Consider the following 11,619-nt stretch of genomic DNA (forward strand, 5'->3'; position numbering starts at 1 on the left):
ATCGCCCTTACTCTTGGTCACCGTCTAAGTAGAAATACATTTCACATCCTTTATGTTTCTGATCAACAACGCTTTTGGAATAAACTCTGCGCCTACCATAGAGTGAGAACTCACTTACGTTTATTTATCACACAAACCTTATCATAAATCCAATACTGAGCGACCCGTCGCGAAATTTAAAATTGGATTCACCTTTAGTCTGGTCGTTATTTCTAACCTGTAAATGATACTTCTGCCCAGATACAAGTGACGAGAGGGAAAGTGGCCTTTCAATAGGAGATTACACCCAGTTCTGGGCGGATGACAGAGCAGTTTGTGTTCCTGTTTGCACTGATGTGGGATCATTGTTTCTCATTAAAATTGAGACATAATGTAAGTTATACTCAACGTTTCTTGCCGATAGGTTGTTTTAAAATAACGTTAAGTGTAGATGAATATTAAAATGTTCTGCTGATTGATGATGAACAAGTCCTTCAAGCAGACCTTTTAAGAATGAGTGTTAATGTTCTGCGTAGAGTACTTTCGATATCAAAAGAGCAAATTCGTGTTTATGAACTTCGTTGTGATTGTAAGAAATGCGGTACAGTTATTTTATAAATGAAAAATACTTCATGGCAGTGTATCGAAGGAATTTTGGAAACTACAATATGAAATCAGGCCAATCGGCCGAAATGCACGGTTCTATCTCTTAAACCTTCCTGTTGGGTGTGTTCGGACAGCCGAAAGTGGTCATCACATCCCATATGGGACTTTAACCTGGACCGTCTGGTGCAGAGATAGGGTCAGTGCCTCTGCTCCACAAAACTCTCATATGGCCACATTGACATTGGACAGGCACACAGAAGCTTGAACCCACGTGTGACCTGTTTTTGTGGCTCCCTGGTAATCTCAAGGCCTCCATCAAACCCCTGTTATAAAACTCTTGGGTTTTCCACAATACAACAACTGCTTTTGGCTGTGTTCTTTGGGACAGAGAGTGTATAATTCTGAAAGTTGCCATACCCGCAAGTCTTTGTTTTTAACCAGCTCTATCAGGTCACACCTCAACTCCTATCGCTAGAGAAATGGGCCCTATTTGCACTCTTTTACAACAGGTTATGAACAGTGTGGCCTAAGAGTGGTGGTTAGGGGATGGGCTGTGCATGTGATTCTGTAACAAGCAAAGGCAAGGAGAAGTTTTTTTCAAAAAGCGGATATTTGATATTAGTGATACATTTTTTTCTGACCAACTCTAATTGCCCTTGAGAAGGTACTGAAAGACTGGCAATAAATGAGTGCTCTTCTGGTTGGTAATCAGTAACTAGTGGTGTGCCTCAGGGTTCAGATGGCCATCAGGATAAGGTTGGTGTTGGGTACATTCTTTCCACTTATCCAGAGTTTTGTACATGGTGCCCCTGTGGATATGATCCATCTTACGCTTCCAGGTGAAGTGCAAGATGACTGAAACTACAATTTGGGGGAATGGGCTAGACCTGTGCCACATACAATAACAGAGAGAGTGACTCACACCCAATGGCCAGGTTTCCATTTGCAATGGAGAGAGAGTGGTGCTCCCAAAAGCCTAGTTTCTGCCTCACTTTGGTGTTATACTCCTCACAAGAATTTGTGCATGCCCTCCCCCTCCAAGCAATGTTCCCAGCAGATTCAGGTAATCTGTCCTGACAGTGAACGGGCTAAAAGATTGGTTGGCCCAGTTCCCAAAGAACATGGCCTCGCTTTTTCCTCAATTTACCATGGCTCCTGAGGCCAGTTGCAGCTCTTTGCCAATGCTCATCAGTCTGCACACTGACAGCGGATCTGAGCAGTGAACCTTTAATTGGCAGGCCTCTGCTGCTGCCTGGAATCGTCACCTCTCTCAGGCTCGCATCCTTCCTGATGGACTGCTCCCCCACCCGTGCACTATGTCACATTGTCTCTCTGATTCATTCGCATTGCCCCTTTCTGAAAACGCTTCCCATTTGGCTGCACCAGTTCTGTCTGCCACCTTTCTCTGCATTGCATCATCTTCTCAATTCGTTATTGTTGTTCCCTTCTAAATATTGACGAGAACTCCAATTTTAATATTATTTGGGACTATAGATTGTTGTCCCTCTGATTTTATCCAAATCATTGATGTATGGTTGCAGAACTGTACCCTTTCGGATAATGTTGTCATCTGCAACCATGGTTCAAATTTAGTCAGTGCAAGTTCTTCCCTTCTAACCAGTTGTTAATTCTTTTTCAGGATGCTGTCACTGTGCTGCCTCCTACTTTCTTTACTATTTCCTCAGTTTGGTAAGTTTTTCTTATTCCTTTTAATGCATATGAATGAATCTAAATGAAAATGCAAATATGAATGACTAATATTAAATACTTTTGGCAAATCATGTTTGACTAATTAGATTGAGTTTTTGATGAAGTAACAGAAGTTGGTGAAGGTAATGCAGTTGATGTGGAATATGTAGACATCCAGAATGCATGGAATTAGATGTCACGTCTCAAAAATACAAACTTGACTGAGTAACAGTAAACGGAATAGTGGTGAACACTAGTTTTCTGGGCAGTAATTGTGTTTCCCAGGGGAAAGTATCAGGACCATTGTTCTTCTTGACCTATGGTAAAAAAAACTAAATCTGCATGTGTAGAGCACTACCTTAAAATTGCATACTGTTAAAAAAAGTATAGTTGTGAACTGTGAAGAGGACAATGAAAAACTGGCAGAAAGCACAGACAGGATGCTGGAGTAGGCAGACGTGTGACAGATGCATTTACTGTAGGGAACTGTGGAATTTGTGGGACGGCTGTTTGTTCTAGTCTTTGCGTTACTGCTTTGGCTATGAGCCCATAAAAGGGTGAGTGAGAAAGATTAGGGAAAAACTAAAAGGCGTCCTACATGTACGTGAGGAATAGGAGAATGATCAGAGACAGGGTAGGACCAATCAGGGATGGTGGAGGGAACTTGTGCTTGGAGTCTGAAAAGGTAGAGGAGGCCCTAAATGAGTTTTTTTTGGTTCAGTATTCACGAGAGAGAAGGACCTTGTTGATAGTGAGAACACCATGGATCAGGTTAATAGGCTTGAACAGGTTGAACTTAAGGAAATGGATGTGCTGGAAATTCTGGGAAGCATCAAGATAGATATGTCCCCATGCCTGGACCAGATACATTCAAGGTTACCACAGGAAGCGAGGAATGAGATTGCTACACCTATGCGATGATCTTTGCATTCTCACTCTCCACGGGAGTAGTACCAGCTGATTGGAAGGAGATGAATGGTGTTGCTCTGTTCGAGAAATGGAATTGGAAAATCCCTGGCAATTACAGCCCAGTCAGTCTTACGTCTGTAGTAAGCAAGGTACTGGAAACAATTCTGAGAGATAGCATTTATGACTATTTGGGAAAACATAGTTTGATTAAAGATAGTCAACACGGCTTTGTGAGGGGCAGGGCATGCCTCACAAGCCTTATTGAGTTCTCTGAGGAGGTGACAACACAGTTTGACAAAGGTCAAGCAGTGGATGTGGTGTATATGGATTTCAGTAAGGCATTTGATAAGGTTCCCCATAGTAGGCCCATTCAGAAAATTGGGAGGCATGGGATACAGTAAAATTTGGCTATTTGGATATAGAATTGGCTGGCCCATAGAGGATGGTACATGTATGGAATGAGCTGCCAGAGGAAGTGGTGGAGGCTGGTACATTTGCAACATTTAAAAGACATCCAGATGGGTAAATGAATAGGAAGGGTTTAGAGGGATATGGGCCAAATGTTGGCAAATGGGACTAGATGTATTTTGGATATCTGGTTGGCACGGATGAGTTGAATCGAAGGGGTTGTTACTGTGCTGTATATGTCTATGTCTCTGTGAGTAAATGATATAAAATTTATTTAAACGGAAGTTAATAAATATTTATTGGAAGATTTGTTTTTAAATGTATTATTTTCATTCCTTATGCAGAGACATTCACTTTAACCTGTGACCGGTATATCGATTCAGAGATTGGTAAAACTGTCATTCTCAAATGTTCCTTTGAGAGCCGTTCCAACAGTAACCCGGTCGTGATCTGGGAGAAGGTAGGCGAAAAACAAACCATCCACGAATACAGGGATAATCGAGATGACTTCAGTGAACAGCACAAGAACTACACCAAGAGAACTGCAATTGCAGGCAATGCCGTCAACAGAGGAGATGCATCCCTTACTCTGAAGGATGTTAATGTTTGGGATGAAGGAACGTACAAGTGCTATGTCAGCACCAACCATGGATTTGATGATGAAATAATTGAGCTGTCTGTATGGGGTATGTCAGCTGTTCTGTTCTTTGTCTTTAATTACAATCGTTTGTTTAAAGTTTTAATTTTTTTTACAAAGATGGCCAATGACAACAAAGGGAAGGACAGATCTTATTTCTTATAGCAATGAGTTCTCATTTTTATAGAAAGGCAATAATAATGGTGTCTCATCTGGATAGCTAAACTAAGCAATAATGAAAATCTAATCTCTTAGTTCTGTAGGATTCTCCTGATCTCCCAGGTTGAGCCTATACCAGTAGAGTACAGAGTAATAAGAGCTGATCCTTTTGAAAATGAAATTCTATTGTAGATTGACAGGGTAGATATCGAGAGACTATCTCTCCCTTGTCAGAGGAGCCTAGAATAGGATAAACTGTTATTTTTAGAGTGTTAATTTTGGAATAGCCTTGATGGACTGTTCTATAATGACTATGTGACACGAGGGTTTAACTTAAATTTACTTTCAAAGATTTTCAGCAAGACACAAAAGTTCTGTTGAAAGTCACCTCAAGGCTTATGTCTCAACTACCCTGTGTGCCTACTTCTGGCAGCTTTAATTGTTTAAAAATAATGGGTCTCTGTCTGCTTAGCTTTGTTATAGGGATGAGGAAGAATTTAGTGTCTCAGAAGGTCATTCATATTTGGCATTCTCCCTGAGAGGACAATTGAACCATTGAAAATATCGAGGCTGAGTTAGATTTTTTTTGATTCACAGATGAGTCAGGGTATGTGGGGGCAGGCAGGAAAATAAAGTTAAAGCTATCATTAGAAGAACCATGATCTTATTTAATGGCGCAGCAGATCTAATGTGATGGATGGCCAATTCCCAGCTTCTATTTCTTAATCAACACGTGATCTTGCAGAAAGATCAGTGATTGTGCCATTTGTGCAGAATTCTCTACTGAAGCTGCAATGAGGGCGATCAAGAGATTAGTGGTGATGATGCAATTTGTCAAACTTCACCCTGTTCATAGGTAGTCATTTGAACAATAATCCAATTCTGAAATTCTGATGAATCTAAATCCCTGATGTCTTTTCCAGAGTTGCTGAGGGAGAGAAGCGTTGTGAATAAAAGCAAGTAATTTGCATGGAAAAGCAGGGGATTGGTCGTCTGTGTAAAAGATGATGTTCGTCGGATGTTAAAGGAACAAAAATATTTGAGCTGCTATTTCAACTCTATGGTAACAATAGAGGAAAATGAGAAAATGAAAGAGATTGACAAGATTGAAAGTGAGCAGAAACCAAAAGAGAAAATGCTGGAAAATCTCAGCAGGTCAGGCAGCATCTGTAAGGAGAGAAAAGAGCTACTGATCCTTTGTCAAAGCTAAAAAAATGGGAGAAATAGGGAGGTATTTATACTAGAATGAGAGAAGGTGAGTCATGGCTCCAGATGCAAAGGTAGCAATCAATAGGTGATAATGACAGTGCATAGAGAGATTATAGGGAGATTAGGAGCTGTGAATGACCAAGGCTGAAGCCAGTGCTATGTGACAAAATATGTGGGGGATACGGGGGGGAGGGGTGAAGCAGAGGCAAAATGGAAAACAGGGGAGAAGGGTAGCAAAGGGGGAAGAGGAGTGGGAAAAAGGTGATGAGAGAGTGGGGAGCGAGAGAAAGAGAGAGAATCAAGAAATAAGAGGTACAGAACAGTGAAAAAAAAATGAAATGAAATAAAATTACGGAGCCAGAGTGAAAACAGAGGGGTCGAGATGGGATAACCATCTGAAGTTGTTGAATTCAGTGTTGAGACCGGCAGGCTGTAACGTGCCTAGTCGGAAGATGAGATGCTATTCCTCCAGTTTGCGTTGAGCTTCACTGGAACATTGCAGCAGGCCAAGGACAGACATGTGGGCATGGGAGCAGGATTGGGTGTTGAAGTGGCAAGCCACGGGGAGGTCCGGGAATTCTGTACGCAATCAGCGTACAAACAGCAAATGACCTGATTTCTACATTGTAAGATGGCTACTTTCAGTTTTAGATGCTTTGTTGGGGAGGGGGAAGAATGGATGGAGTGAGGGGCGAAAGAGAATGGATACAACTGGGAGGATCTTTGTGTCTGTGAGAAAGGGAACATGGGCCCCATCTGATCTCTTCCGTGACCCATCTCTCTTTCTCCCCCACCACCCAATCTTTTCATTGCTGACTAATCTTTAAAAATGAAGATAGTTAAAGTTATATATTCAGAAATATAACTAAAGTCTGAAAATGTATGAAATGATATAGACATCAAAAGGTTAAGAGCCAGGCAAAATGCAAAAGAAGTTAAAGCATAGAGCCACAGACGCCATCTGTAGGTACAGCCTTTTTCATACTGGCAGCCAGCCCAGTGACAGACACTTTTCAATAAATCTCATTCATTAACCCATGTGTAAACGTCTTCCTGGAGTAAACTGTGCATAACGTTTGGCATAGTTAATTAAGCCTTTGGAAAATGCAAATGAGCAAAGGGACCTCAGTGTCCATATGAAAAGAAGTCCTTAAAGATGGCGTAGCAAGCTGATATCCTGATTAAAAATGTATATCCTTTCTTAGGACTATACGCAGAACACTGTAATAAAACAGGGAGCTGGTGTTGGAAAATGACCAGTCACTGGTTAGGTCTCAATTGGAGTAACATGGACAACTCGGGGCACATCATTTCAATAAAGATGTAAAAATCTGATAAACCTTTGATCAGATGCTATCAGAAATGTATTATTTCAGTTTTGCGGAGAGATTGAAAAGTTAAGAGATGATTAAAGGGTGGCCTAATCAAGATTTTCAAACTGATCAGGGGTTTTGATACAACAGTTTCTTTCTTGACTTACTCTATCCAGTGAGTGAGTCAGTAACGAGAAATCATAGATTTCAAGTTATTTGTATTTGAGCAGGAGTGCAGATAATATTTTCAAATATTCAACAAATGAAATACTGTGGCTGGGATCTAGGACATTGTGAAGGGGGTTGAAGTTGATTCTATAAATCACGACAAGTAGCAGTTGGCCAAGTAGTTAAGGCTGATAAATCTGTTGGTTATAGGAAAGACAGGGATATGGCATTTGGCAAAACAACACTTTCCAAGTATTGAGACAATGGGCTGAATGACTTCATGTCTATAATCCTGCATGATTCTCTGGTACCTTTATTTCATTTAAATTCAATAATATCATCATAATGCACTCGATAGTGCCTGGTAGTAACATTTTTATTTGCTCTGCAATAAATAAGTCTGTCATAAGTAACCACAGAATATGAAATGTCTTAACGGCTCTTATGAAAACTGTCACAGTAGATGACCCACCCCCACCGTACCCGCAGGGGATACATTCCAAGACTTGCTGCGGAAGCCTGAAGCCACGGGTAGGAGTGAACCCATTTATTTAAATGGAAAATGTACCATCCCGGCAGCATCCTGGTCCCTGGTTCTGGAACGTTTCCTATAATATGTTCAGGGCATGAAAATGATTCCACAGATTCCGGTTCGCCCTGTATATAGTAAAACTGGTTGCAGTTTAACTGTATAATTTCTTTCAGAATGGCATGTTGAAAATCAGAAATTATTCATTTATACTATTATTAGTTATTATCATAACCACTTTTTTTTTCTTAGCAAAGGGTACTGGAGATATCCACATCTCCTGGCAAACTGATGGTGATAATAATGACGTGCTGACTTGCAAATATTCAGGCTTGTATCCAGTACCAAAGATTAGCTGGAAAGACACACATGGCAATGATTTGAACAGCATTAATAAAACAAACCCGTCCAGAGATGAAAATGGATTATACCATGTGGAACATTACCTGAAGAGAGAGCGTGATGACAAAAATCAATATGTCTGCTCTGTACATCACAAGTGGATGGCAAAGCCCAAGGCTGCTCGAGCTGTATTCACAAGTGAGTTTATTTCTGAGATCAATGTTGATACTAAAGATAACTTAAATTATTATATAAGTTGTGGAGAAGAAGCGTGTTAATAAGATGACCTTAGAAGCTGAGAAAGGACTATTCTGAATTTGTTTCTCTTTTAAATGTATTGGGTTTTATAAGATTTAAGGTTTGGAAGTCATAGATTATCCAAAATAGGCAATTAAGAATTCATCAGCAATGTTAAGGCAGTTGATTTGTTTCTTAAGAAGCAATAATTTAGATGTGGTACATAACCTAATAGGTAGAAAAAGATATACAACACATAACAGGTGAGAAAGATTGACTGGTACCAAATGGGAATACTGGGTGGGGAAAGAATAGCAATACTAATCTCCATAGCTGATGGGAACATTTTGCTCAGAATAGTGTACTGACCACAGATTGGACAATGGGATGGATGAAGCTGAGCTCCATGGCTGAAAGTGGTAGTCTCATCTGTTTGCCAACAGTAGGCTTCTTCTCTCTCTTTGTTCTTTTGCCCCATTGCCTTTGCTGAGATATCAGAAAGCTCAGTATCTTCCCTTAGGTGAGGGTTGAAAGTGGTTATTCTTTCTGTTATCTTCATTTTTTTTTTGTTGAGCAAGACAGTTTTTTTGTTGTTGTTGCTTCCACCTGTCCAATGATGTCTTTGACAATGTGGAACTTATTAACGATAGGACTGGGTTTACAGATTAAGATCTTGTAAGAAATTGCAAGCAGCAGCAATAGTAATATGTCTTTACATTTTTTTTTCCAGATGGGCATAACATGATTCAACTCGATGATGGAGAACCTTCTCCTGATTTATAAGTCAAAGGGCATGCTACCATTGACGCTCTTAAATGTTGAATAATTCTTCTATTCTTGCAAAGCTTTTCCAAATGCAGGATACGGTGTACTGGTTCACACTGAGCATCGTGAGCTAATATGCGCTGTCAGAAAACATAAGAGCTAAAAGCAGGAATATGCAATTCTTCCTTTCTAGCCTGCTCTGCCATTTAGTATGACCATGGTTGATCTCAACTCAGCCTCAATATTCTGTCCCTGTCCCATAAGCCTTAAACCTGTCACTAATTAAAAATCAGTCTGTCTCATTTTTCAATTTATTCAGTTTCCAGACATTCCCAGGCTGAGGTAAAACTGAGATGCGGAGAAATTACTTCTCTCAGTGAATCTGTGGAACCCACTGCCCCCGAGTGTATTCGATGCAGAATCAATCAACCGATTGAGGAAAGAAATTGATATGTTAGAACATAGAACATTACAGCACTGTATAGGCCCTTTGGCCCTCAATGTTGCGCCAACCTGTGGAACTAATCTGAAGCCCATCTGTCCTACACTATTCAATTTTTCATCCATATGATTATCCAATGATCATTTAAATGCCCTTAAAGTTGGTGAGTCTATGACTGTTGCAGGCAGTGCGTTCCACGTCCCTACTACTTTCTGAGTAAAGAAACTACCTATAGAACATAGAACATTACAGCACAGTACAGGCCCTTCGGCCCTCGTGTTTCTGATAAACGGGATAAATGTCTATGGTGAGCAGGCAGGAAAGTGGAATTGAGACCAGCATAAGATCAGCCATGATCATGTTATGTGGTGCAGTGGGCTCAAAGGGCTGAATTGGGTAAAAACAATGACTGCAGATGCTGAAAACCAAATACTGGATTAGTGGTGCTGGAAGAGCACAGCAGTTCAGGATGCTGCCTGAACTGCTGAGCTCTTCCAGCACCACTAATCCAGTCAAAGGGCTGAATTGCCTACTCCCGCTCTTAATTCCTATGTTTGTTCCTGTGTATGTGCCTATGTATGCTCCTATGTAATGAATTCCACAGATTCGCCACCCTTTGAGAGAAGTAATTCCTCCTCATCTCTGTCTTAATCTGCTACCCCTTAACCTAAAGCTATGACCTTTCATTCTGGATTGTTTCCCATTCCCACTCCACCTCGACTTGTCAAACCTTTCTAACATCTCAACTAGTTCTCTTCCCATTGTTCTAAACTCTAGCGAGTAGAGCCTAAACTGCTCAGTCTCATCTCAAAAGATAAGCCTTTCATCTTTCGAATGGATCGAGTGAACCTTGGAACTGTGTCCAAAATAAATAATTTTTAACAATTTTCTGATAGTTTATTGGATTCATTAAGCAGCAGTTTAGAAATGGTGCATTAGTGAATTAAAAAAGAAATTAGGCAGCATGATGGCACAGTAGTTAGCACTGTTGCCTCATCACCAAGGACCAGGGTTCAGTCACACTGTCTGTGTGGAGGTCCCTTATTGGGTCTGTGTCTGTGTAGGTTTCCACCAAGTGTTCTGGTTTCCTTCCACAATCTGAAGGTATGCAAATTAGGTGGATTGGCTATACTTACTGAAGCGCAACCCACCCATACCCCTACATCTACCCCTATACCTAACACTTCGGGCAATGTAGCATGGCCAATTCACCTGACCTGCACATCTTTGGACTGTGGGAGGAAGCCCACGTAGACACGGGGAGAATGTGCAAACTCCACACAGTCAGTCACCTGAGGCGGGAATTGAACCCAGGTCTCTGGCGCTGTGAGGCAGCAGTGCTAACCACTGTGCCACCGTGCTGCCCAGGAAGACAACAAATTGTGTAAGCTTATAAAATGATCGTAGAAGATATTTCTTCATTCATGGAATGCCAATGTTGTTGGGTAGGTCAGCCAATCATTAACCATCCCTAATTTCCCAGAGGGCAATTAAGAGACAAAAACATTCCTGTATGTCTGGAGTCACGTGTAGGCCCGATCAGGTAGAGACAGTAGATTTCCTTCCTTAACATCAGTGAACCATATGGGTTTTTATAACTGACAGTAACCACATGGTTGCCATTAGGCTAACTTTTAATTCCAGATTATATTTACTTCATAGTTTGCCACCTGCCATAATAGGATTCAAACCTGTGTCCCCAGGACATTGGCCTTGGTTTCTGGATTGCTAGTCCATTGACATTACCACAACATCACCTGTTCAAGTTACTACTGGAGCAGTGTTTTGTGTGACAGAAATCATTTGGATTTTCTGATCTCAAGGGTGGCATTCCCGCTTCATATAAGACTCTGCACTTTAATCTCTTGTCAGATCATTTTGGATATGTGTTTCTGTGATTTTTATTATTCTTGGGATTATTTTTTGAAGCAAAGCATGCTTGAATTGAAATAAAGCTCAAATATCTAATAAACATTGGTTGAATTTTCACTTGCCTTCTGCAAAATCTTTTGTCTCATTTATTTCTGCTGTATCTTCATTTATGATATTATTTTCTTACCTCTCATTTCCTGGAAAGCACTTGGTGCTTTAAGATGTACCTGGTAAGTCAGCTTCAGCAGTTGAGGCGTGAATGGAATTGTCTTGGAAATGAGAAGGTAATTGTGTTGGGCAGCGCCGACGGCAACTTCTGTCTTAACGCTTTGATGAATACATGTTCAGGATGGCA

General features: G+C 40.8%; 1 protein-coding gene across 1 annotated transcript; it reads left to right on the top strand.

Annotated features, from left to right (window-relative positions):
* The first annotated feature begins 268 nt into the window (after positions 1–268).
* Positions 269–11,381, top strand: LOC140486292 (V-set domain-containing T-cell activation inhibitor 1-like). Its single transcript, XM_072585225.1, has 5 exons — positions 269–372; positions 2,225–2,274; positions 3,936–4,277; positions 7,859–8,146; positions 8,916–11,381. Coding segments are annotated over exons 1-5 (735 nt in total). The 5' UTR covers positions 269–370; the 3' UTR covers positions 8,969–11,381.
* The last annotated feature ends 238 nt before the right edge of the window (positions 11,382–11,619 follow it).

Source organism: Chiloscyllium punctatum, chromosome 15, assembly GCF_047496795.1.
Source record: "Chiloscyllium punctatum isolate Juve2018m chromosome 15, sChiPun1.3, whole genome shotgun sequence".
Classification (NCBI taxonomy): Eukaryota; Metazoa; Chordata; class Chondrichthyes; order Orectolobiformes; family Hemiscylliidae; genus Chiloscyllium; species Chiloscyllium punctatum.